Source organism: Thunnus maccoyii, chromosome 13, assembly GCF_910596095.1.
Source record: "Thunnus maccoyii chromosome 13, fThuMac1.1, whole genome shotgun sequence".
NCBI lineage: Eukaryota > Metazoa > Chordata > Actinopteri > Scombriformes > Scombridae > Thunnus > Thunnus maccoyii.
The window spans coordinates 21,103,441-21,131,000 of record NC_056545.1 but is presented as its reverse complement, the minus strand read 5'-3'; the positions used below and the strand labels follow the sequence as shown (position 1 = coordinate 21,131,000).

The 27,560-nt window shown below is 41.9% G+C and overlaps 2 protein-coding genes and 1 long non-coding RNA gene across 3 annotated transcripts; 2 read left to right on the top strand and 1 right to left on the bottom strand.

Moving 5' to 3' along the window:
- Positions 1-7,328: 7,328 nt before the first annotated feature.
- LOC121909928 (A disintegrin and metalloproteinase with thrombospondin motifs 15-like) lies at positions 7,329-19,099 on the bottom strand. The gene is made up of 8 exons (XM_042430792.1): positions 17,916-19,099; positions 13,976-14,108; positions 13,668-13,835; positions 11,678-11,961; positions 11,389-11,566; positions 11,114-11,286; positions 9,975-10,150; positions 7,329-9,842 (listed from the first exon to the last, which is right to left on the bottom strand). Exons 1-8 carry the CDS (start codon positions 18,849-18,851, stop codon positions 9,050-9,052), a joined length of 2,841 nt encoding a protein of 946 aa, XP_042286726.1. The 5' UTR covers positions 18,852-19,099; the 3' UTR covers positions 7,329-9,049.
- Positions 11,889-13,129, top strand: LOC121909930. The gene is made up of 2 exons (XR_006099554.1): positions 11,889-11,979; positions 12,115-13,129. It is a non-coding gene; the product is annotated as an uncharacterized LOC121909930 (long non-coding RNA).
- A 1,444-nt stretch (positions 19,100-20,543) lies between the features above and the next one.
- On the top strand, positions 20,544-27,177 carry stk36 (serine/threonine kinase 36 (fused homolog, Drosophila)). Its single transcript, XM_042430791.1, has 20 exons — positions 20,544-20,893; positions 20,975-21,115; positions 21,257-21,334; positions 21,436-21,566; positions 21,657-21,906; positions 22,060-22,153; positions 22,248-22,435; positions 22,525-22,691; positions 22,806-22,911; positions 23,006-23,137; positions 23,214-23,390; positions 23,497-23,594; positions 23,688-23,751; positions 23,839-23,949; positions 24,057-24,131; positions 24,231-24,348; positions 24,442-24,568; positions 24,664-24,844; positions 25,075-26,016; positions 26,407-27,177. Exons 1-20 carry the CDS (start codon positions 20,792-20,794, stop codon positions 26,500-26,502), a joined length of 3,378 nt encoding a protein of 1,125 aa, XP_042286725.1. The 5' UTR covers positions 20,544-20,791; the 3' UTR covers positions 26,503-27,177.
- The last annotated feature ends 383 nt before the right edge of the window (positions 27,178-27,560 follow it).

Genomic DNA, 27,560 nt, shown 5'->3' with positions numbered 1-27,560 from the left:
TTCTCACTTGTTTTCTTTGTTCATGATTTGTTTCACATCCACTTACACATGTGCATGTCATCTTGACCTGAACATCTTGACCTGAACATCTTGACCTGAACAGCCTGACCTGAGCTTCAGGTTTGTGTCATTCACAATGTTATTTGAGATCAGAAAAGTAATAATTCTGAAGTATGTGAAGTACACAAACTTTGTTTCTCTATCTATGGAGATGTATCAATTTAAAACAAGTGTGCGTGTCTCTCTGCATATTTTCTCAACAAACTGAACATGATTTTACGTATGCAATGCTTTACATGAGCATTATCCACGCTGCAGCATATAACCTTACAGTGTGTCTTCTGAATAGAACCCGATCTGATGCATTTTCCAGGCATGTTTGAGGGTGTTTTACCCACAGCAGGTTTACATTAGTAAGATCCCGGCCTCGACTCTTCTTGTTCATAAATCACAACTTATAATTAGAGCTCTCAACTACTCATTTAGGGATTAGAGACTTAAGGTTTGGACAAGTAACCTTTATACTGCCACGTTGTCTCTTGCACGTTGTGGTCCACATTTTAATTCAGATAGAGATACAGTAGAATAAAATGGCCTTACTCCTGTTAAACACTCAGTTTTATAGATTTATAGCATCACCATATGACTTCATCCTCTCACTTCTCCCTTCAAGATGCTTGGCCAATGAGAAGTGAACTCAGTCTTTGGGGACTGGCAGGGCCAGACTGATGTGGCCAAAATCCAAACACATACTAACCGCAGGCAGCAGGACTTTACTTCTCTTCTGGGCCAAGGTTAAAGGCATAACTTGACGTTTTGAAATTCAGCAGATTATTCGTCTCCGCCAGGAACTTGTCACTTTGTAGGAAAAACTTGCCATTTTGTTTCCCTAAAATGGCTTGCAAGCATCATTAGCATTCCCTGTTGAAACCAAGAGCCACAGCCAGCCAGAAACTCCCAGCAGTATAAGAGAGTTTGCTCCACATTGCTGCAAATGAAACCTTCACCTGAACACATTATGCACGAGCAATACTTTTTTTTATCCTTCGATGTATTCCAGTGAATACTCCTGAAACTTGAGAAAATGAATTACAGATTGCATTCATTTGCAAAGGGGTAACTTTTTGTAAATTTTCTGGCGAGCTACCGCTGGACTATTCCTGGACACGTTTTAGTAAAGTCAAATTTGCTCTGAGTTGGGGTTAAACAAAGGACCCAAAGCTGCCAGACCACCCAAAACATCCATGAGCAAGATTGTGAGCAGCCAAAGCAGCCAGCTCGTGTCCTGCTCTCTCAGTGTTCTGTATACTCTCTGTGACTTTGATCACAGCTCCATGATTGATGCCATATTTTTCATTTGCCTGGGTTTGTCTTTGTGATCCAAATTATAGTGTGAAGAATAAATGTCAGATCTCTAAAACAAGCCCCCCACTTTTGGGTCCTTACCATATCCCCTCTTATAAAGACACACATGGTTCTACTTAAACTCTCTCTTCATTCTGAAACTTTAAACACCCCTTGATTAGAGTAAATTGAATATGAAACCTCATATTTAGGTCTGATGGTGTGCCTTTGGATGAGCAACTCAAATGAAACATTAAATTATTTCTCATACAGCTGCATTGAAGCAATGTTCAGCTGGCTGCATTACAGGGCTTTCGTGTTGTGTTTGAACATTGATGTATATGCACTGTTACATACTGACCACTCTTGCACTCAAGTTTTGGCTCGTCTGACTATCAACAATGTACCTTCCACCCACGGCTTGAGCAGAGAGAACTAAACTGAACTTATATAACAGCTCCCAGCGCAGCAAAATACATCTAACACATACATCAATGATGCTGTTTTGTACTGCAGATGTTTTTGGTATGGCTTAATCAATATTCTCCCCAAATGCTCACATTAGGAATGTGTTCCATGTTTGTCCATGCAATGCATAGAAACTCATATAACTCCACGTGTAACAAAAAGAACCAGAATGTTCATGTTTCTGTTTAAAATGTGAACGTTTTGCTGTGATTGAATTCCCTCAGGCACTTTAACTCAATAGCTCGAGGTCACATGTTGGGCGATGCAGAGTAAATTCAAACTACTCGAATACTGACAAATTAACAAGTCAAGTTCACACTTTTACGACACTGGTAGGATCTTTTAATGTCATAGCAATACTGCGATGTGCTACCATTACCAATATATTATTGCATTTACTCCAAAAAAAGCATCTGGATGTGTGTTGGAGGTTTTTCAGTGGGTGCAACATTCATTAAATTCTCTAATAAAAGCTGGTACTTAAATAAAGTGTTTTAATGTGAAACAACAGCAAATAATATGACAACTTGGAGGGGATCTGAAAAATGAAGGGCGTTCCTTAAAAACAGTGGTTCCCAAACTGGGGTTCTGGACCCCCACAAGATAAATCTCAGGAGTCAGGGGATGATTAACCGCACAGGAACCAGAAACAACATAAAATTATGTTTATTTTTCCATACTCCTATAATCTTTACCCCCTTTCTAGTGAATTATGAATTTTTTTAACCTCTTGAGGCTTCTAAAAATAAGATAAAGACAAAATCATATTGTTTTAACTGGTCACAACCAGTAGATGTATGCAACAGCTGACGAGAGGTCACAAGAGGCTTTTTTTGTATGTTTGTTTTAATAGGTCACAAGTAAAAATGGTTGGAAAACACTGCTCTAAGACATGATAAAATATACTATGAATATATTTAAGAAAAGCAAATCAAAAGCCTGTTTCTAGTAATGGCCTCTTTCCAATAGAGGTGTGTTTTTCTCTTACCTTGCAAGTCAGCTGGATTCTTGAGATCACAACATTATGAGATCCATCTTGCCAGGCTTCAAGTTATGTGCTTGAAGCCTGCAATCAGCGCCACGAACATAACTGCCTCACAAGGTACGACAGTGATAGACAGTGATAGATGATTCATCCAATCACCTGCCAAGTATTTTTTGAAAGCGCCTGCCCTTTTCCAAACAGTTTCCGAGGACGACTTCTCAGATGGTTCTGTGTAACAAACCATCTGGTGTGTCAGGTTTGTTTCTCTCTCCAAATGTGGTAAATAAAGGAATTTTTTTAGTTTTTTACTCTCTTGACAGTTTGACTGACAATCTGGACAGCAACAGGCCCTGCTGCAACCTTCCCGAACATGCAACAAAAGAATTGTGGTGAGTGCAGCTTCACTTTGTCCTGATCAAATTTCCTGTACCACCTGTATTTAGAAACTAGTACTGGTAACACTGCATTCATTTTGCTTCAGTCTGACTGGAAGCAGACAGTCAGAGGTTTTAGAGTCCTCTAACAGGTTAATAACCTCCCAAAAATAGTACATTCTCTGTGTCTTCTAATGTATCTCATGGTTGGACATGGACAATATCGCCTACAGGGCCTCATCTCAGCTGGACCCTGATGAAGGTGTCCAACAGTGTTATGATAGCCTTCTCTTACACTCACAGTTCAGCTGCTTCGCTCACAGAAACTGAGGACAATCTCCCAGGTTTCGTTGTTAAAACTGGGTGGAAACAATTAGAGTGTTTAAAAAAAAACCTGCAGTGGAAAACCAACCGCAAAGTCTTTAGGGCAGCCCTTCATATTAGGGCGGTGACATGCAGTTCACTACGGAGGGGAATGGAGGGAGAGCATAATTTCCGGTAAGAAATCCCCAGACTTCGGTAGGCGGAGATCTCCAATTATCTAGTATCATGAGACTAGCCTCCTCTTGACAAAATGTCAATCAGTGACTCAGATGATGTACAGATATTGGGACCATTACACTACTTAGCAAACAAGTTTCTACACACAAATTTAGCCTCTCTCTCCCTCCCTCTTGTTTGTTTTCTCCAATGTCAAGTATAAATGCTTGCTGTTGTCACTAAACACACTCACAGAAGTACACATTTGAAGTAGTGTGTACTGATATCACTGTAGATAATGTAAAATGTTGGTTTAGCAGCTCTTTATAATGCCAGGCTTAACATCATTCATTCCCACTGCAAACAGGTAAAAGGCTGTTTCCTATGGTGTCTGGTGTCTCTTTCATGAACAATGTGGATAAAGTATAAAATGTCTGCATTGTGCAAACTGCTATCAAAGCTTTGCATTCAGAGCACTGACACTAAATGCTTGGGTCCAGAAAGTGGTCATTACTCCTCTTAAATGCCCTGAGATTTAGTAAATATTAAGCTCTGGCCAAAGGAATGTCCTCAGTGACCTCACATAGACACATCACAGAAGCAGCATACTGAAGTCAGCGGTGTATCTCTTTTCAGATCTCAAATATTCTCCCTGTATCAGACTGTTTTTTGTCCTTTCTTATAATTTAGTGCTTTAAGTTTCCCCCCCAAAAAAGCTATTATAAACCAGAAATTCAGATTGGGCCCGAAAATGAACAAAATTTTTGGATTTCTGAATATTCAATGCAGACGACGAAGAGAAAAAGTAGAGCAGACGTGTTACCTTCTCCTTCACGTTCATCCTCATACATACCCCTCCTCAAGTGAGGTCGAAGGTGAGCATTTCAGTGACAGGTGTCCAACCCATCTTTGTTAGACTTGGAGCTGAGCCACACTTTGCCACCAGAGTCAACTTTTACTGTAATTCTGTAACAATAGAAGTATCAGGAAGCTTTTCTGCAATGTTTGCACATTCCTTGTGTATGCATGTTCACATCAAACTGTTACAAGCATCAAACAAATGAATTCCAGATTGGGACATGGATCCTTTCATATGGAAAGACACGGTATCTTTTATGAGATAAAGTTAAGCCGCTTTTTAATAGCTACTCAGTAAGTTCAACAGTGCAGCAGAGGACTAAATAATGCCTTGTTCCGAGAATTGCTTTGACTTGATCATTATGTTTGGTGGCTGACGAAGCCACCACCACACAATAAACCTGAATGTGTCAAAATAGTGGCATGCAGTTTAATTCACTAAGCTGAGTCATTAGAATAGTTTTCCATGAGCAGAGGTCAGCTGTGAATCTGTCATCACTATTGTTTGCAGACAGATCCAGTTCCTGCTGCAGTCAGCAGACCTCCTCAGAGATGCGCATTAATGAGGCTGCTCATCGGGCCTTTCCATGTACCCATTCAGAATCACATGGACTATGTACAAAGCACTTCTTTGAGAGTGGATATCTTTTAAAATGGTCTGTGGTGTGCAGTCCACCCGACTCAGCAATAGCCGCAAGAACAAAAATCTGCTGCTGATCAGACAGAAGACGCCACATACAAAATTCGTCACTGGGCTCCTCACCCTAATTACCTCCAGAAGCTCTCAGCTCTTCACCAGTGTATAATGGTTTTACTAATTAAGGGTAAGTCTTTCCTTGGTAGGGGAACCATAAAAAGGGAGCAAAAGAATTTGTAGTCAGGAATTAGTTGTTTTTTAAACAGGAAATGCAATGATGCACTGGTGGCCAAGCCCTTGCAGCAGTGTTGAGTGAAATGACTTATTGTTTGCAGACATAAAATAAAATGATTGCAAGCAAAGCCTCTGCATATTTGTTTAATTGTAAGGGTTGTTTTGTATGCAGGACCAGTTAGTGTGTCAGTGATTTACTGAAGGACATTATTGTACAAGTATTAAAACATGAGCCTTACTTTTGTAGTTTTGGCTATCATTTCTATCAAATATGGCAATGTTGTACTCACTAAAGTCACTGCCGAGGTCTGTGAACACTGTGACATCACTACAAATGTCTGACTGGGCAAAAAACATGAGCAGTTACATGATCAAATGAGTTGTAAACAAGCCACTAGTTTACCCAGAGTTATTTAAACCAGGAGGTAACACCAAAATGTCTGTGATAATCTTTCATTGCACAGGAAAACTGCACAAACATAATTACAGTAAGGATGGCAAAGATGGACCAGGAAGTCCGTCTGTAAATTATGATGGTTGTTTACAAAGGACAGCTTGGTCAATAATTTTACAGTTCACCTTTGTTTTCTCTCTCAAACGAGTTTTTCTAACCTTTTCAGTGTTGTTCATCAACCTCAGCAATTAATAATGTTATTAATAGATAGGAATGACTATTACTATGACTAAAACTACAAAAACAAGGCCCAAATTATATCAAACTAGAACTATCTGAAAAGGACCAATGGCTAGGGTCCAACTTGTGATTTTCAGTCATGTGATAGACTCTCTGTCATTATCTCTCCTTTTCCTCCTACACTGGAGGATTCATGCTGTAAATCTTCTCTTCCTCTAGGTCAGTATCACTCTGATGAGAGTGTGTATTCTATAAATTGCCCACAGTTTTAGAGATTGAGATCATTAATCCCCATAGTATTAAGTTCAAATATAACATGGGCCTCCTGATGTATGAGATTTATTTTTCCAAACCAAAAGCATTCTTTTTGATAAGGAGTCTGGCACAATTACAGCCATCAAACCAGCAACTAGATATGACTGTAAACCCAGGAATGAGGCAACTAGGGGAATAAATAAATATTTCCACTGGCTCTCCTCCAGGTTTTCTTCTATCTGCTCTTATCCAGGTCAGACTAGTCGGCCTTTTTTGACATATCGCTTCCTTCACAAAAAGTTTAAAAAATGTCTGAAACAAGACCTCCTGTGCTAGACACTGGCCTTTTTCTCAAAGTGCTCAGACATGCATAAGTCATTGTGTCCAAATCGCACAATTCAAAATTTCCACCTTCTCACACACAGCTGCATTCTTGGACTGGTCACAGACACAGAGAGGAAGTCCACATCACTGCACAACCATTGGAAAATATCTGTAGTTGCATGTGTGAAATGTTGACCGTGAAACAAATCCATGGCAAAGTGGAATTTATAGGCTACAGTGAAATGCTACAAGGCATGCTGGCCACCCATCTCCCCTTTGCCCTTACTGTAGCTGCAGATGTGAGAGCTGATAATTAATGTGGATATTTCACAGAGAATAAGCAGAGAACTCAAACATAGTACTGGCACTTGTTTATAGTACATACTTGGTTTGATTCCTCTCTTTCTTCTGTTTAATTTTAATGCTGACCCTTGCCATAAGTTTGCTCAGCATGGATTCCGCAAGTTCTCTTCTTCAGTGACCCTCTTGGGGAAAAAGTACGCTTTACTCCAGCTGAAGAAAGACTTCTTTTCTAGGGTAGGTCATGGACCAATGTGGCTGTCTTATATTTAGAAAGCTTAGAAATGCTTGATTCTTAAGGATTCTATGCAAAAAAAGAAAAAGGCATCCCTTCATAAATGTGTATGTTAGAAAGACTTTAGTCTCTTAGGTGTCAAATGAAATTAAATGATTGCAATTGACATCAAATAATTGAACAGAAAAAAATGCAAAGTTTCAGTTATAATTGTTCATTAATGGCTTTATTTTTGGAATAAATATACTGAAATCAAAGACACTTACAAATGCCTGTGTAAAAAAAAAAAAGGATTTAAAAAGTATTTACATAAATTTTTGCACAGAGCTGAATAAATGTATACATAGTATACGGTACAGCCCATGTAGGTCATTGGTTTCTTTTGCTGTACAAAGTGCAAAAGCTGATTAAAAAATAAAAAATAATAATCCAACTAATGCAGGATCCATCCTGTAGTTGGATGTTGGACTGGACAATGTGGCCCCTTTAAGAAACAAAACAAGAATATAATGGATTACAGGATTTCATTGAGTGTGTAGAAAGAACAGCTTGGCTCAGGCTGTGGGGCCATGAACAAGGAGATCCAGGAAAACACACATTCTGTACAGCATAACAGAGAGCTTGCCAGTTTTTTCTTCTCCTCCGCTTTATTGTTTCATTGATAATAAATTATCTGCTATAACTGTGCCAGACAGGCATGACTTAACAGTCTTCACAACTGGCTGAACACTATGAACTGAGAGGACAATCGTTGTGGTCAAATGATAGAGGAAATGAAGGAAGCAATCAAACATGTTGAACACAGAAAGCAAGAACTGAGCATTGTGTGTGTGTGTGTGTGATATCAGGTTAAACCCATACCTCAGATGAGCAGTGGAGTGTTGGATGCAGCCTGATGAAGTCATTGTGAGCTAGCGACCACACCAGCTGACAAGGAGCAAACTGCTGCTCTTTGTTTCCTGCCCTGATTTGCTTAGTTAGATCTGTTACGAAAGCCACTGGTGTGACTTCAGATTCTAGTTTAAACTGTTTCCATGACTGGTGCTGAGTGAGGTCTGCAGAAGATCAGTGTCTGCAGTGCAGGTGATTTTTCCTAGTACCATGAAGATGAGAAAGGCTGGCTGCATCATTATTATTTATTTCCCATTTTAGTTGTAAAGATGTTCAAAATGACAGTGGTTGTTACTATCTCCAGTGAAATCTCCCCAATGTTGTATCAACCTTGATTTGCAACAACTATAAACCAACAAATTCAAAAATATATCTTTGGATTTGATTCAAAAAATGCATCAGAGGCCAACTAGTATCTTAAAACTAGGCTACATCTGTATAACAACACAAATAATTTCATTTCTGAATCTATTCCAAGGTTTTAAAAGTCAAAGATGGTCAACAAAGCGTACTATTCTTCATTGGGTTGTCTTTTTCTCTATAATGTGTTGTGTAGCAGACAGGCGTTACATTTTAGTCCAATATATAGAAAGTTGTCAATCCTGTCTTATTTCCTTTTTGAAAAATTGAAGGACAGCAGCCTTCACTGATCTATTTGCAAGACCAAACTAAAACTTAACCTGCTTAACTAAAACCTGTACAGTTCAATTATTATGACACAAAATGGGTTCCAGACTCATAAGGTAAACCCGATTGATCGCTTGTTTTGCCATCAGAGTTTGACCTGGATAATGTCTTTTGAAGTCAGAGTAATAGCAGGGGAAAAATATCTTCCAGCATTCATCCTGCGGCTTTCACTCTCCTTCTTTTATTCTTGTTGTTCTTCCAAGCAAGTGTCCCATGATGCAGGAGGAAAAATCTGCACCTGACAGACATGGTGTTTGAGTGATGCTTGCAGGAGGATTCAGTTCAGTCCATTTAAAACATGACAAAGATTTGTAGTTTATTTAGTTTGTTTAGCTTCTAGTCACTAGCAAGGCCTTAGGTTACAGAAGTCCAGCTCCTGTGGTTTGCGTAAGCCAGTGCAGTGGTCCCTCGGGAGCAGATGCCCAGTTTGGGTTTTGCATTGCAGCGGTCGTCTCTTGAAGCCCTTCCCACAGGTTCTGGAGCAATGCGACCACTGCCCAATATGCCACTCTGGACATGGGTCTCCACAAGCCCTGGTGGCCGGCGGTCTTTGTGAAGAATCACAGTCCAACCCTGGCTTCCCGTCTGCTCTCAGACACTGCACCATCCTCCTCTGGATCCCACTGCCGCAAGTTACCGAACACTGGTCCCAGTTCGTGGATATCCATTTCCCAAGAACAGGATCCTCCTTGCTGTAAGACTTCTTCAGGGTGTCACCTCCCTTCTCCTTGACATTATCCTCAGCCAGAACACTGTTGTGGGAGTTTATGCGATCCTCCTTCTTCAGAGTCTTGTCCTCCTTGGTCTGACGGGCGTGGTAGAAGGAGTAACGGATGCGAGGAGGCGTCATCTTTCCCGCACACAGCACCTCCACAGTGAGGACTTCTCCCAAGGGCTTCACAGCCTGCAAGGTCTCGGAGAGGCCGGCTGTGCCACTATAGCGCAGCAGGCTGCCCTTTACAGCGATGTCCCTCTCCCCAGCCGACACAATGTAGTTCCCATTGAGCAGGTAATGACCCTCACTGTTCTTCACGGCCAAATAGTTGTCATCACTCCTCATTCCCTTGTAGCCTCGCTGACGGATGTCTATGTTGGCTGCGCCCACTGGCAACATGACCACAAAGTTGTAGCCGTGCCTGCATGCCAAAACATATTACAATCAATGAGATCTCATAATGGTGGAATTGATAATGCTATCATGTTGGTGTATGGGAGGAAAAAAGGAAGATGTAAGCAATATTTTCTATGATGATGTGGATTTTACTCACACAGGCTTTGTAAATAGTCCTGACACCTTCTTGCAGCCCTTGTTATCACCGCCACAGATTCCACACTTATCAAACTTCTTGTTGGAGCCAATTTTTCCATCACAGCCAGCCTTAATACATTTTCCTTGTACACACACACCTGTGGAGTCCGGGGAGCATGGAGTGCCATCTACGACCTGGAGAGGACAAACACTTTAAGGTCAGCCAAGTAAAAAGTCACAGGAAGCAAACATACTCTGATTTAAAACTTTATTCCAGGTCATTAAGATACTTTTTAGGAAATAATCTGATTGCACACAAATATTAAATTAAGCTATTTCCTGTTATATAGCTGTTTTTACTCAGTTCCTGTAATTATTTTACTACTACTGGAAACTGTTCTCACGCACCTTCCTTTTCTCTACATTCTCCCTCATAAATGTACCATTAACAGACATTAAAATAAACAGTAAAGACACAGGTCCCAGGATGATGTAAGACACTATATGTTCTGTAGTGGATATTTGTGCAAGCTTATCACAAACATCACCTTGGTCCTCTCAGCCTCACCTTCAGCTTAACACATGACCAGGAAGGCTGTCAACCAGATCAGCCTCACACTGCGTCTCTGTATGTGGCTGATAAGTTTGCGAAATGTGGTTGTGAGCACACTGACGTTTTTCCATCCTACATTGAATCATAGCTAAAAGCTGAGAGTTATTCAACCATTTCCACTCAATAATCCAGCTCAAGCTTTAAACTAAACTAAACGCACAGTTTACTGTAAATTTATTTTATGGTTCAGTGTTTAAAATATCCAGCTGCTCTATGATTCAGAGCTACGTGTCCCCTGAGTGCTCTTATCTACCCCTCCTCAGCCAGTATGATGGAGTGAAGTGTGAACTCTCTCTCACTGCTGCTCAAGCTCACTCCACACCCTGCTATCTGAAAAAGATAAACTCTCCTCTCCTTCATTCCTTCCTTCAGTCTGTTCGCTTAGACCAAAGGCAGCTGGCTGACATACGTATATTCACATGAAATCACTGTTATCTTGGCCGCATATCTCAAATTCTGAAATATCTAACCTTAGTGTTTTCAGATTTTCGTGTAATCGTCTTTACACTGGTTTATTGGAACACATTTAAGGTGTAACTGTTTACCTTGGGTGCCAGGACGTAGAAGTAGCCCGTGCCATTCGCCCTGCAGATGAGTTTACACCTGTCATCTGTGCTCACTCCAGAGTACTTTGGTACCCACACCACCGAGGGGGCAATACGGTTACTGTTGAAACTGAGGCCGCTGCTCTCACACTGCTCTTCACGATAAGTCTTACCTGCGCAGAGAGGAGGGAGGGGGTGCAGAGGGTGAGAGGTGGGAATGCTTCAGGGGGAAAAGTGTCATTGGACATAGTTATCTGTTTTTGAGAAACTCTTACCTGTGTCAGGGCAGCGGTTCAGGTTGCAGGAGCGGTATTTGACCCGAACCCCTTGGCAGTATTTACCCCCATTTGACGGAACTGGGTTGTTACACTCCCTTTTAGACAGCTGGACGCCGCCTCCACACGTGCGTGAGCAGGAACCGAATGGGCCCCACTTGCCCCAGCGGCCGTCCACCTGGAAATACACAAACCAGCAGCATATTGTCAAAGGTATAACAACAAAGACCTACCTTAATCACATCCCAGTTAAGGTGTATGTTGATATCAGTCCTTGTGTGACTCTTACCTTCACATTTTGGACCTGTTTGTCAGTGCAGACCCCTCGGTCACAGACCCGTCCATCCCCGCAGTGGGTGCCATCTGCCCATGGGAAGTGCCGGGTCATACACACCAGATGGCCGTTGGACTTTCCAGTGCACCATAGACGACCGCATGGCGGCTGCAGGAAGGGACAGGGCTTGGAGCCTTCACCGAAAGCGAGCTCACACTGACGTTCAAGCATGTATGACGCTCCCGGCAGCACATCAGGGAGGACCAACGGTTTTGGAGGCTGGTCGAGCAAACACTCCCCTAGAAGAGGAAGATTAGGTAAACAACACACTGAAGCAATAACCTCTGTTATCTCTGCTTTTAGGACCAGCTGAGAGCACTTATATCCATTTATTAAAGCTGATGCTTTAAACATTTCACCGAAATATTTTCCTTTTTCCTCCTTGAAAACAGGGCTTCAGAAAGTGCAGCTTGATGCAGTGTATACCACATACCACACACAGACATATGCACACAAGCATGAGCGCCCCCCATCCCCATCACATCCCCCTAAAAACCTCTCATGTTGATCCCACCCTTGTTGCAAGACTTGCAGGGATAAAGTTATATGAGAATAATCTCTAACTCTTAGATTTGAGCTTAAAATATTGCTTTAAACTCTCCACCAAGATGACATCCAGCTAGCAAACAGTGCCACCGTCGAAGGCATCAACTCCATTTACAATAAATGACACAGAAACTTTTCCAGGAACAGGCTAATGACAGGAAGAGTTTGACGAGCAGGTGCTTGGAAACATGAAAGATCAACGTCATTGGATGAGACGGGTTCCAAGAGGAGGTTTTTATCACTCTAAGACAAACACAATTTCTCACCCTTATGGGGAATTTACACATCCAAAAGAAGGGGGGAAAAACTGGGTTCCCTTACTTTGAACTGTTTATTATGCCATTTGTGTTGTGGTGAATTCACAAGAGATAATGAGGGAGTGAACGAATGAGCTGTAACTGGTGGCAAATTTGTTTCCTCCCATTTCACCGCAAATTTGGCAGAAGAAACACACTGATTAAATAATATGCTGCATAAGCAAGTCATTCTAGACTGAATAAGCTGAACCTCACCTCTTCCTTCCTACTCTCTCTCTCCAAAGAGTGATCATTCAAAACAATAGCTGGCATTGTGAGGAGAAATGAACAGGTTATGAATAATTTTGGGTGCAGCACGGCATGAAAACTGCCTCAAACATGTGGCAACATGTTTTTTTTTTCCTCTCCGCTGCTTTTTGAAGTCTAGATTTATGGCAGACAGCAAGGAGAAACCAAGTTACAACACTGTTACATAGAAATCACACCCTGTGAAGTCAAAATGTTCTACTGTATCTTGCTCCCAACCAGTTTATGTTGTTTTGTTCTCAGACCATCACTAAATAGAAGAAGCAAAAAAGTTGGTCTATTTGAAGTAAACCTGCAAGGGAAATGCTAGGCAGATACACCTCACTGTCCAAACCACTGTGGTGACTCTCCCCAGAACAAACCCTCTAATTTGGGACAAATGTGAGGGAGTTTTAAAATAAAACTTTAGCGTTGCTCCGGGGCCAAGTCCTGTGGTCTGTCATACTTGGCAGACAATCTGCATTCAACCAAATGAATTTCTTTTTGGCTTTTTGCTTGGCTTTTCTATGAGCATGGTACTATAGGAGGTTAGGCGGATGTCACATTTGAAGCATAGATGAACGCTGAAATTCAATCATGCTCTTACTGGCATTTACCTCAAATGATTGTAGTCATATTGGAAATCGAGAGGCTGTTAACCGAGAAGACTTGAGTGAAAACCAGAAAATGTCAAAAGAAGAGTCTGTGATCAACGCCTAACCAATACGAGCAGTGGGCCGCCTCATGGTCACTTAATAACAGCTTGTGTCTGTCTTAACTTTGGCTTCACACTTCTTCAAACACACTATGAGCCTGTTTGCAGTCAAACACAGGGGTCAAGGGACACAGAAACTCACCATGCCCACTATCCAGAAATTCAGTGATGATGGCAGCACTGCAGGGGGACCAGGGGCTGGTACGGTTGATCTGAATGAGTGTGGGAGACATCATGTGGTTATCCTGCAGTTTCCCAAACACGTCCTCACAGGCCCTCACATTGTCGTGCGGCATATTGAACACATGTCCTGTCGAGAGGGAAGGAGATGTCAGGTGTCTTTCACGAATGCACGTTTATCTGTGAATGTTCATACTGTATGCGCTCAGGGACTATGGGAATCATCTAATGTGTATTGAATGGTGGATGGTGCTGGCAAGGCCCACTTACCAAGCTCATGAGCTGTGGTGAAGGCTGAAGGCAGGCCGTCGTCTTCGATTACAGAGCAGCTCCTCTTGGGGTCACACATGGTGCCAACGTCAGCCATACCGAGAGTGTCACAGGTGGAGGCTCCACACAAGTCCTGCACAACAACAAAAAACATACATTAGTGCATCTAAGCTGGTCGGAGCTAAAGACGAAGCCAGCGGAACGTGGAACTTGAAGAATAATTCCAGTTTATAAGTCCAACGGGGGAAAAAACAGGTTGTAAACAAACCAAAGGTTTCCCCAGATTAAACCACTTTAGTTGGAGGTAAAAACCAAAAGTAAGTGCTCCAGAAATGTTGATAATTATTACTCATTGCACGAGAAAACTGTGTGCACAGCCATGGTGAGTACGGTAGGTCAAAATTGAACCAGGAAGTCAATCTGTAAACTGTGATGGATGTTTACAACATAAAGTTGGATAATAATTTTACTGTTGGGTTTTGTTTTCTCTACCGAAAATGTTTAACTAACCTAAGGGTTTGTTTGAAACTTGTTCAATCGTCTAACTTCTTGTGTTTCTTGCTCTGACTTCTTTTAAGTGAAGTCACCATGTTCCCAGACCCCAGCAATAAACTTGGTGAGTAGAATGTTATTATTATTAAACTATGAAAATAAGACCAAAGTTGCAATAAACTGGAATGATCCTTTAAGTTGTCTTGTTGTTATTACAGTAAGATTTGTTTTCCAGAGATTGGGAAAAGATTCAATAGTGTTAAGCAAGGCTTTCCACCACCCAGTCTTTATGTGTTGTTCGTGGGCAACAGTGTTTAGAGCACACCTTCTTCTATGAGGTAATGTAACTGTCCCCAATCATAACATTTCCATGCCAGAGCAGAGTTTCCAAATGACCTATTTCTCCACCGCACAGTTTTAAACCCCAATCTTAGTGAGTATCCATTTGGAGCAGTTGACTGAGCCTCCTAATCACGGGACAACTTCTGCAGTAACCACCGCAGAGAAACGCCCATCTGCCCGGTCCCTAAACAGCACTGTCTCTACATACCCAGTAACACAGAAAAACACTGCTGGTCAGCTATAACAGATAAAGCACAGCACTGGTTTAATCCCACAATCCTCTGCTGCAGTGAATGTACACATAAAACACGGTGCCAAGTGAAGACCTTGAGCACTGTGACAAATCATTCCTAGAATGAACCACAAAACCACAATTGTTGGCCAGTGCAAATCTAGTCCAGATGTGCTCATGTGTGCAGGCGACATCTCAAAGTTTGGGCCATTTATGAGCAAAAACTAAAAACTGCGAGATGAACAGGGGAGAAGAAACAGCAATGTCAATGAGTTTGTTCTCTGCTATGACCTACTTCCCACATCTGTCATCTATCTTTGCATACTGCAATTTAAAGACAATATGCATGTTATCTCAGTAAAGAAATATTTCCATTTCACTTTGTTTAGAGATTTACAGTCCTTTAACTCTCGTGGCCTATATCAGTTTGTGTTTTGATTGCAATATTAAGTATCATGTTGCTCAGAGTTTCAGTTACTTTCGAAACTCTCGACTGCAAGGACTGGAAAAATAGGTCTGATACAGCAAGATCACAGACAGAGTTTATGAAATGTGGAAATATTTGGGTGTTCTCTTTTCCTTGTCAACCCATTATCTATCATGTAAGTAAAGTACAACCTCCCCCTCTCCAAGGAGAAATATACATTTGTCAGATTTACAGTAAGATTGAATCTTTTGGAGACTGGCTGTTCACATACAATGAACTTTTTGTGTAACTTAATGAATTGAGGAATCTTACATACTTTACACAGCGATCATGCTGGCTACAGAGTTTAAAGACATGCACGGTTGCCTCTGGACAACACCGAGTTGGTCTTCATAAAACCTACAAATTACACTGTGGGCTGGTAAACAGCAGACAATGGATGCAAAACCACAGTAAACTAAAACAATACCACTGACTAATTTTGAGTCACCATGTCATGAATCGACAGACGATGGACTGTTTTCTGATTTTTTTTTTTTTTTTTACCTTTGCTAATATAAAGAGCAGAATGCACTTTTACATGCAATGTCATGACCATGTTAGTTGGACTCTGGTATACACTCGTAAAGTGACAGAATCATTAGTATCTTTACTCATAAATAAAGCTGAGATGTTCATTACAGGCATATGCACTAGCATATATATTACTGTTGTATCTAACTATAAGCTTGGTTTGACAGATGGTGATAAATGAGGTGCTGAAGCTTCTTAAACATTATTTACATTCTTTGTTTGTTTAGTTTAAATTACCATCAGTAGGAAGCTGTTTTTCACACTTAAAGGTTAGATCCACTGACAAGAAATTTTCTTTGTTGCAAACTTCTGGTGCAGTTGAAATACAGTACTTGTAACAGTTTGCTGCTCCAAGTAGCTTAGGTCACTCATTCAGTGTAATATAATGTTAACTCAAACAGTGACGCCTGTATTTCTGCTTTATATAGCAGATTACAGCCACATGACTCACTGTCTATAGGCAGGGTTCAGTTCACTATGAACGGGGTCATGGAGACTGGCCACAGCATTTAAACAGAGAGCTTGTGATCCCAAAACCTGGAAACACCCAAGATTTTTTTATTTGAAATATGGAAAATCTGTGAGGTGCCATGACTTAAACAGGAAGTGCATACTGTATGTGCATAGGAGTCTTACAGCGAAAAAGAAACTCTAATGAGTGAGAGAGGAAGAGTATGACAGAGTGAAGAATGTGTTGTAAAGATGCAGTCGTGCAGGCTGACTGCAGCTGTGGAGAGCTGCCCCTCTGGAGCAGCTTGTTTCAGACTTGGAGTGAGCAGGTGAGGTATAAACATTGGAGGGATGTGACATCTCTAACATGAATGTAGGAACCCCTCCTACATCAACCCCTCCCTCCCTCCATCTCCCCCTTCAGGGGCCTGTTTAATGAGGAGCAGGCAAGGTGGTGGGTAGGGCTGGAAAACCCACAGCTGGAGGAGGAATGGGAACGGCTGAGAGAAATAAGACACTTCCGACCAGCACATCCCTGAGGGCGCTGACTGTCGTTACATTTGGTAAAGTAACATGTATAACAGGCGCTTGTTTGAGGTATAATACGATCATGTATGGTGTCATGTTAGTGACCTTGGCCAAAGGTAATTTATCACCTTATTAAGTTACCTTTAACTCTTTGAGACTGTAATTGCATCTGCAGTTGACCATTTCACTGAGCAACAGGTAATTCAAATGTTATAGGTTATATGTCATGTATCTGCTGCCGAGTCTTATATATCCAAATTAAATCAAACAGGCCAGACTATACAAGGCAGACAGCTCATCATACATAAGTGGGTTACACATCAATGTGAGCAATGATTTCATCTCTGACCCAGTGTCATCTGCCAAATATTTGGGAGTGCAGAAATCTTAGGTGGGTTCCAAGTCTATAAAATCATCCTCCAAGGATCCATGAAGAGCAATCAAGACTATTTCTCTGTTCCGGCTCAAGTTATTTCCTGTGTGACCCCAGCCTGAGTGTCAAAGCTGTGATGGTGTTGATGGACTGCATATTCACTGAGCGTCTGTTCCCAGAGTTCACCAGAGGTGGAGAGCATGTTTTGAGAGCAAACCAATTAACTGACACAGCAGGAGTGCTTGAGGGGGAGCCTGTCATGTAAAGTCTACAGCATTAACCAGGTTCCCGTCTTAGCATATATAAAAATACCTTAGGTACACAGGAAGATGTTAATATTGTTATAATTATAGGCTAATCATCACAGTCGTCACTATTTGGAACATAATGGGATGAAAGATGAAAAAATATTTGCAGAAAGAAAATTAACAGATTTACGCATTTCTGTGCGTAATTGCGCATTCTACCCATAGCTGCTACCCAAGACCCTGTAGTATCACCTCAAATAAAATAAAAAAATTACCTGTCTGGTGAACAGGATTGCTGTGTCCCAGTAGTCTGCATGCTTGTCGTTGTTTTTGTTCATCTTTTTTTGCCAGGTGCAAAAGTTCCGCAGCGTCATGGCTGCGTTCCCGGACACCTTGGGTCCTTTGTCCGCCTCGGATATAATCACGATCTTAACAACTACGATGCTGATGGAGTTGAGAATACTTGGGTGTTTATAGAGCCTCGCTGCCACTGACATCAGTGTCAAGAGGTAGTGTTTGAGGTCATCTCCATGGAACAGCGCCATGGACTCGTCCGCCACTATGAGCGTCTCCACGTATCTGGGGATTGAAGCGAACCTCTTGGCTCTCCCCATCCTCTTCAGCATCGTTTCGGTCACATTGCTGTAGTCTTTTAGTTGCTTGTATTTCTCCAACGATTGCGCAACTTGGAGACTTATGTCGCTGTCCACTGCGCACCTAGAGGTTGAATTGAGCTTCAGGTTGTTGCTGGTTCTGCGCCGGATGACGTGCGCACTTTCTGCGCTTCTGGTGTCATTTTGCACCGGGCTGATAAAATATTCCCAGCCTTGGTAGCCAAATGCACCTTGTAAACCTTTGCAGAGGCTCAAAGCAGCATAAGAATAGCGGTCACCATTCACGTACCCGGAGTAAAAACACCGGCTCAGGTCAGTGGTCACATCGGTATTGGAGAGCCAGAATGCGTCTTGGTTAGAAATGGAAGGGGCAATGAATTTAGAGTCTTGGTGTAAATCGATCACTAACTCCTGCTGGAAAGCTTGTATTTTTAAGACACATTTTCCATTAAGGATATCCACGTCGTTGTCAGAATCCCCTCTGTCATACTGGTGGTTATCCAGTCTAATCGGGAAGCAAAGTTCACTTTCCATGCAGCGAACAACTTTTGACAGTGACACCACAAAGTAGAGGAGAAAAGTTGTTCTGATAAACATGACGAAGTTTGCATCCAGTAAAGAATGCAATGACCAACAGAGAAAACCAAGCGATGTTTTAATCTGCAAGATCAGTAGAAGCGGTGAGAGCCACAGATCAAGATGAAGAGCATAATCCAACGCGCAGGACTTTAAAACAATGCAGGTCGTACAAGTCCACTCAGTGCAAACTCCTCCTGGTCATGACCCATTCCCATGCTCCACCTGTGTGTGCTGAGTCGACTGCTGCCTTCTGTGGACTTTATGCATTTTCGTCATGTGTAAAAATATGGAAACTCTACCTCTCGTTTGGAGGGGGCAGTCTTTGGAGACGCTCATTGGATGCGCGTCTCAGCTCAAGACTTTGTCTGCGGCCACTTAAAAATTGTGCAAACAGCAGGCCCATCATCATGTCCCAACACACTGTGATGAATTATTAAATCGTCCACTTCCAGAGCTTCGTGAGCTGCATGACTCCACATAATCGGCATAACTCCCAACAAGTCATCACGACGGTGACAATTTTGGCCACATTGTGGAGAATACTTTTTAAAAATACTAAAAAAATGCTTTTAATCTCACATAAAGAGCAGCACTCTAGAGCAGTATAAATAGGCTATGTCCTCCCTCTCTAATCATAGTATATTTCTAAGAATGAATGATGCTTTAATTTCCAGACATTGGATTAACTGGAACATCAGTGGGTCGATGAATATTACAGAGATATTAAAATAAGGTGATCATGACACAAGTCACTGTAATAAGATATCTCTCACACAGTTTAAGTACCACAAAGGAATACTAGGTTACTGTGATTCATCATCAATTTTCATATCAAGGTCAGATCTGTTGTGTGAATCGCCTACGACATCTGGTGGACAACTAAAAGAACTAGGATCCTTCTGGGATCCAGTCGTGATCAAGTTGTGTCTGATTACTGCCTAGTTGACCACTTATCCTTTAGAGCAATGACACGAGTGCAGGGCGGTGGTCTGACTGTTGTCATTCTGCATAATGAGTGCTTATACTTTTAATATTTTAAGTACGTTGTGCTGATGATACCTACTTTTGTACTTTGACTTTTATACATTTTGAATGCATGACTTGTACTAATAGTGTAAATGTACACAGCTATAGGCCATTTTATACTCAAGGCTCTGAATTGTAGTTTCTTCCACGTCAGATACACAGATGGAGACGTGGAGAGGTTGAGAGGCAGAGAGGTGGAGAAAGGAAAATAATTGGAAGAGAATGAAGTGACAATCATGTAGGGTGTAGCTGGTGGCTCAACCGGCGTTTGATATAAGCACAGAAAACAATGGGCAGATATTGTAGTGCGCATTTTGTGCAGAATGATTATTGGATCATCCAGGGAGTGGCACCCTTGTCTCTTCAGATGAGGTCGCTCTCCTCCAGCCACCCGCCTCCTTGCTTTGTTTTCAGTTTTCAGTTCGTTGCCACGAACGCAACGGCGGTTGCTATGCTAAGGACCCCTGCGTACGTGCTGTCCGCAGAGATGCCAGTTTGTCACTTTTGCATTAGCATTGTAAATAAACGATGAACATATTATTTATTGTTGAAGTACGCTATTAAAAGTCCAAGTATACAAATACTATATGTGTATGTGTGGCCAGTCAAACTTTACTACGTCTTTTGTTAATTTTGTGAAGCGGCAGTTAGACTTACTGTCGAGCAGTTTTGTTGTTACCATAACCAAAAAGTTAGAAAAAAAGAAAGTAGTGGCACAGTACATACAGTCTATGAGTGGCACACAACAGCAGTACAAGCTGTATCGCTCTAAATGAACATTAGCATCAACTGTTGGCTTTAAACCATAACTTGTGGGTTGTAGAAATTAAAATTCAAAAGTACACGTAATCTGTATTTGTTCAGGAGGGATGAAACAACCGTCTAACAGATAACTGACCGAATCTAACGGTTAGGAAAGTTGTAGCCTCCTGATGCCGCTCGTCGTCAACATGAATTCATATCACGTTTTGGAGCTGGTGGGAGAGGGCTCGTTTGGTCGAGTTCACAAGGGAAGGAGAAGATTTACTGGCCAAGTAAGTAAATAAGTAGCTTTTGTAGTAATATGGTTCGGTAGACTGGTTTGTTTGGCCTCATGCCGTGTTTGTGTCCATCAGGTGGTGGCTCTGAAGTTCATGCCAAAGGTGGGTCGCTCTGAGAAGGAGCTCCGAAGCCTCAAGAGGGAAATTGACATCATGAGAGGTCTCCAACATCCAAACATCGTCCAGCTTTTTGACAGCTTTGAGACTGAAACTGAGGTCAACATATTATAACCTTCTGTTTAAAACACCAAGAATACATCTTAGTTCACAAAACATTAATTTGCTATTTCTAACAGTTTATGATCTTTACATTTTGAGTGAATAGTCAGAGAAGAATCCCTTATATGTGTGTAACAGGTTGTGGTTGTGACTGAGTATGCAGAGGGTCAGTTGTTCCAGATCCTTGAGGATGATGGGAGTTTACCAGAAAGTCAGGTATTCATTTTCAGTGTTGTCACACATTCAGATTCCAAGTTGAATACTTGAGATCATGATTTCACATGACCATTATTTGCTGATTCTCTCCTTCTTCCTAGGTCCGTGAGATTGCCTGCCAGCTGGTCTCAGCTCTGTATTATTTGCACTCCCATCGCATTCTTCATCGTGACATGAAACCACAAAATATACTGTTGGGGAAAAGCGGGGTGGTGAAACTGTGTGACTTTGGGTAGGTAGCTGTTGATTCCTCAATGGAAAATCTGTTTGTAATAATCCTTACCCACATATACAAACAATATGTGATGCAATCTTGAATCAGGTTTGCCAGGGCCATGAGCGTCTCTACGCTGGTGCTGACTTCTATCAAGGGAACGCCGCTCTACATGTCCCCTGAGCTGGTGGAGGAGAAGCCATACGACCACACTGCTGATCTCTGGTCTCTGGGCTGTATCCTGTATGAGCTCCACACGGGGGCGCCTCCGTTCTACACTAACTCCATCTTCCACCTGGTGCAGCTCATTGTGAGAGACTCAGTCAGATGGCCAGACACAATGAGCGACACCTGCACGGTACAGTACAGTACAGCTACAGTGTTACTGTATGTCTTGTTTCCAGTGGCCACACATACTGCAGTCGGCCAAAGTATTGTGTTTTCAAACACTATTGTCACTTGGCAAGCTTATTACACAGTGTACACTCAAAGTCTTGTCATCCCACTTCAGAATTTCCTGAAAGGTTTGCTGACCAAAGACCCTCAGAAGCGGTTGTCATGGCCAGACCTCCTGCATCACCCTTTTGTTGCTGATGGTGTTCTAGGTGATGACATAGAAATGTGTTTTAATATGAATTTTCAATATATGCATGACACTGGTCTGTATTTGAGATTACTGACATATGATGTCGTTTGCAGTGCTGTCAGACACAAATGTTTTCAGCCCTCTGACAGTCACACCCAGCCCAGACCTGGTGGCGCTGAAACTTAAGCAAGTGGCAGCTAAGTCGGCGCCAACTTCAGGAGAGAGCAGATTATTGCGAAAGGTCAGGGAACAGAGGGACAACAGTAACGGAGGGAAACCGGTGAGCGGTGACGATGTGAAAGTGAGTCAAAAATGTATTTTTTTTATCAACAGAATTAGTCACATGTAAATTCATGGAGGAGCTTTAAACTGACCCATGTGCATTTACAGAAAAAGAAGGATGGAGCGGGAAATGAAAGAGCTAACTGTGCACCGGCAGCGGCGTCCCATAGAGCCAAGCTTCCCTCAAGTGACGTCTCTGTTACCTCAGGTCACTCAGTCATGACAGCTGCCAATCAAAATCCCAATAATCAAGCCCACGTGAGATCAAAACACAGGTGTTTATGGAACTTAATGCTACAAAAGAGCAAGAGACAGCATTTAAATATACACTATACAGCAACAAAACAGACTGAGGTGTTTGTTCACAGTTATGGGTATTTCTGCTGCAGGGGTCAGATCAGCCGGGACTATGAACAGGAGTTCCCCTCCGTAGAAGTTGGACCACAGCTACTGCGAAGATGCACTGAGGACAGTCAGGCCACACTACATAGACAGGTCAGTTATATATTCTCTTCCAGTAACACATCTGCCTGGGTAATTAAGAAATTATCATAGAAGTATCCCATCAGTTATTTTCTTGTTCTTTCAGGATGATGACAGTGAGGAGTTCTGGGAGAAACTGGCACAAGAATCAGATCCAAGCAGGCAGCAGAAAGATTTATTAAACTACAGTGCCATTATTCCTAAACTGAAATCCAAGATTCTTGCGTTTAAAGCTCAGGTAATTGGTTGCAATTTTCAACTGATCATGAAATGACTTGGAACAATTTTGCATTTAGTCTCTTTTGTTTGGTCAGCTCACAGGTGGTGTTGTCAAAGAAGCGTGGCAGATTCACCAACCGCTGAGGGTCTTACGCAACCTGATTCTGAACTCTGACCTGGAGAATTCGTACCACATCAGCCGTGAGATTGGACTTCCCCATCTCCTCTTTGACTTGGTCCATGATACTGTGGAAAACTCACATTTCATCAAGGTTATTGTTTGGAAATAGAACCATATTCAACAATGCATCAGTCAGGCATCTATACAACTGTATTCTTTACTTTTTTGATATCTTTTCCTACTTTTTTGCTGCTCAGCAACCATGGATTGTGCCAGCACTAGGAGAAATTACCATTGTGCTGCTGACCTACTGGGAGAAGCACTGTGACTCGGTGGAAGAAGAACATAGACATAGGTTTGATTATTCTTTTTCTTCACTTCAGGTGATTTTATTGAACATCACAGTTGTTTTAACTATTGTAGCTCAACAACTGTTCTCTCACTTTAGACTGGAAGAGTTCACCAAGCCCTTCATCACAATTCTCAGTCGAACAGAACTCAATCCTTTGGCAGTAAGTACACTTGAAGTTAGTATATAGTACATAGTTATATTTAGTTTGCTTTCCAGTTTTGTGACATAGTTCTTGTCTCTTCTTTAGCCTCTGGCTGCATCTGTTTTATCCGTGTTCACACAACACGAGGTTTATGTCGAAGTTGATGTGGACAATATAACGTCCTTGCTGAAAAATCTACTCTTGGACTCATATGAGGTACTGAATCTTTGAGAAGTAATTTGTATATTTGGCAATAATTTTACATTTTTTTTATATGTTATCCACTTTTGTCTGAGCTGCTATCCTCTCATCTGCCTTGTCAGCTTCAACTATCACTACCCTCTGGCTGGGGACTCTGTGATGGCCTCCTGTCTTTACTTCTACACACACTCTCTGAGGTCAGACACAAACAAAAATGTGAAAAATATTTGCTTGAATGGACTTCAGAGATATAACTGTAATTAACCTCTGTGCTTGCCCATATTTCCTTCAAACAGCATGAAAATGGCTCCAGATCTTCCTGTTTAGATCCAGTTATGTTTCTGGATCTATGGAAAAGAATTGGCACTTCACTTGCAAGGACGGCACCAGACACAGACTTCTGTTCAGCAAATGGTAAAACATACACAACCTATCAATCCCAACCTATTTAAACACACTTTTATGTGTTAAAAAGTTTGGGGTTTTTTCTTTTTTTTTTCACATCAGGGCTGTATTCCTTTCTGTCTACTGTGCTCCTCGTCTTCACCAAGGATCCATACTCGTGTATTCCTCTGTTTTGTGCGAGCGAATCAAAATGTGTATACGCTCTTGGCTGGCTGCTGAGCGCTGACTGGTTTGTGAACACGATTACCTAATTATCCTGCTGTTTCATTTTTACCATCAATCTTAGAGCGGAACCGTTGCAATAACATCTTTTATACCCTGCAGCCTCTGTTTGTTTGCTGAAGGCAGTCCTGGGAGACTTGAGGTGGATTTGAGTCACAACAGCTTGTCCGTGTTGAGCTGCCACTTGCTGTGCTTTCCTTTTGCCCTGGACCTGCCTTCACACACCATGTCCAGGATTCTGCAGTTGTATGACAGCTGTGGTGTTGTTGCAGGCCTCCTGCAGGTTAGGGCCTTCCCATGCTCCAGTTTACACCCCGCTGACTGTTGTGGCAAACATAATTCTCTGATGCAACACAGGATAACTCTTGCAATACACTCTCATCAGGCACATATTACTGTACATCTTAATGTCTCTGTACTTTTGGGAGAGCATTGTGTTGCTTGTTGTCTGCTGTTTGATCTATGACGAGGTGTCTGGATTATTTTGTTGTTGTTTTTTTTATTCTTTGACAGGTGATTCAAACTCTTCCTCCTCCTCTACTAGAGCTGCCTCTCTCCTTGCTGAGCCGTTTGCTCCTGTGTGATCCCGAGCGCTCTGCTTCCCGCCTCAGATTAGCCGCTGTTGGCTTTTTCTCACCAGCCAGGGGCAGCCAGCTCGCTGCTTCCAGACATCAGACTGCACCAACCAGAACTGCCAGTTCTCTGCTCTCTGACTTGCTGCAGCTGGATGTGCTGTGGGACTCTGCCGTAGAGCTCCTAACTCTATTATCCCAAGTAGCCCGTTGTTCACCCCACCCCGCCTGCCTCCAGCTTCACCTGGAAGCCTCAGTGCTCCACCAGGCGCTTGCTCACTCTTATGACCAGATCAGAGCTGCCACATGCAGACTTTTGGGACATTTGGATCCGTTCAGGCCTCACACACTGACCACCCTGCAACTTCAGATTTTCAAAAGCATGATAGACTCTCTTCATGATTCATGCATGCCGGTCCGGCGGATGGCTTGCAGGGCAGTTGGGAACTGGTTGGGACATATTGCGGCGGGGGCAGGCTTGAAAATGAGTCAGTCCAATGGAAAGGGCAGTGACACTACAGGGTGGGGAAAAGAGAAGGGCAGAGATAAACTCAAGTGTTCACACCGTGAGGCAGGAGGAGATTTGGATACTATAATAGAACAAAGTGTGGATGATGAGGAAAGGAAGAGGTGGACAGAGGAAGCCGGGAGGACGGCGGCCATGCTGGCACCCCTGATCACTGACCCTGATGCCCTCACTCGTCGTCACTGTTGCGCAGCTCTTGGAAACCTGGTAAATGTTGATGGCGCTGTACCCATGCTGTTGGAGGAGGACGTGTCCAGCTTACTTCTGAGAGCTGCATGTACAGATTCCCATAATTCAGTGAGACAAGCTGCCATAGCAACCCTATGCCTGTACAGCCAGCAGGACGCAATACGTCAGGTAATGAAATGAACAGGTTACAGGAGGTCAGATGTCCACAAGGAGTTTGTTTCTGTTTGAAATGTTTTGGTTACAAGGACCTTTTTGTAATTGTTAATGTTTTCATCACAAAAAATATTTATTAAGTATATATCAAATATATTTAGTTTCTTTATGGAATAAAACAATTAACGCTGTTTCCTTTTAATGCCTTTAGTAGTGTTGCCTTGAGCTCATGCATTTTTTTTCATAGATCACTGCAAAATCTTTCATGGGTTTGTAAAATATTTTGCCTGATTTTAAGACAATTTTCTCTCCGTCAGTCATACCTCCATGCATGATTGTGATGCTACTTTCAACATATTCAAAAGTATTTTCAAGTTTTTCACTTTCTTTTGAATTTATTTGAAGGTCCTGATATCCCTTGATGCCAATAAGAAACTTCTTCAGGCTTCACAACACGCACCTCCCCAATGTGACTATCATCAGCTCATTGGACAGCTGTGAGTGAGTCCAGACAGTTCACTGAAAATGAAAGCAGTTAAAAATGTCATGTGTAAATAATTCTTCTCCTCCTTCCTTTACTACCTCCTTCAAAATGGGAGAGAACTACTGACAACAATCATTTCCCCTGTTTTTTTTTTAGTGTAGGCTGCAGATCAAAATGGTGCAGATAAAAAGTGACTTTTCTCAATGAATATCTGTGTTGGCTCTGCTGAAAGTATTCCTTAACCGTTTGCTCTTAATGTTATCTGATGCTTCATCTCATTTCACCAGTTGTTCTAATTTCATTAGAAAACATGTGACTGTAATCGAAATTCCACTAAACAACATATTTTCTTTGTAATTTGTGAGGCGATTGTTTATCATTTCACCATAATGTAGACTTACAGATTTTACTTTTCCTACTGCCCATTAATGATCATACATTGTCTTTATAAGAGCATCAAATAGATGGTGGATTAACTTCTGCATCAATTGTTTCTCTAAAGTCTATGTCACAGCAGCGCAGGTTAGTCTTTGGCTGAATTTGGGTTGTATTTAGTTGCAGCGCAGATGTCGTTGATGTTTTTTTGGGAAGGGGGATTTTCTTTATCCGAAACGAGGATTTTAAAGCTCTGTGAGATAATGTTGCGCTTTGTGATTTTGCTTTATAAATAAAATGACTTGTAAAAAATAAAATGTCTTGACTTCAACTCCGCTGCACCGCGCTGAAAACTGCAAACACAAACATTTTTTTCGGATGTTTGGACGTTTCATTAATTGTTCAGTCTTTTTCGATATTGTTTCATTTTGCAGCATAACATCGACTAAATACGAAGAGCTCAGTAAAAACTCTAATAATTGATTTGATTTCCTCTCAGTAGAGTTGAAGTGTCGGGCCCGACGCGCTTGTCGGGTCCATCAGGCCCTGCAGGTTTGAACTTTGTTTGCTCAAAAAATAATCCATTTATTTCATTACATCCAAAAGGTCAAAACCTGTTTTTAAGACGAATTATACAATTTATTGTAATTTTTGCATCAGTCAGTGAAAGCAAAAATAATTTCCAGTTAATTGACTCGGA

Coding starts and splice junctions, on each gene's coding strand:
- LOC121909928 (XM_042430792.1), bottom strand. CDS start 18,851: ATGTTTATCAGAACAACTTTTCTCCTCTACTTTGTGGTGTCACTGTCA. Junction 13,836..13,975: donor CACCACAGCTCATGAGCTTG/GTAAGTGGGCCT, acceptor CCCTCTCGACAG/GACATGTGTTCAATATGCCG. Junction 10,151..11,113: donor TCTACGTCCTGGCACCCAAG/GTAAACAGTTAC, acceptor TGTCCTCTCCAG/GTCGTAGATGGCACTCCATG.
- stk36 (XM_042430791.1), top strand. CDS start 20,792: ATGCCGCTCGTCGTCAACATGAATTCATATCACGTTTTGGAGCTGGTG. Junction 23,138..23,213: donor TTCTTGCGTTTAAAGCTCAG/GTAATTGGTTGC, acceptor TTGTTTGGTCAG/CTCACAGGTGGTGTTGTCAA. Junction 26,017..26,406: donor AGCAGGACGCAATACGTCAG/GTAATGAAATGA, acceptor ATTTATTTGAAG/GTCCTGATATCCCTTGATGC.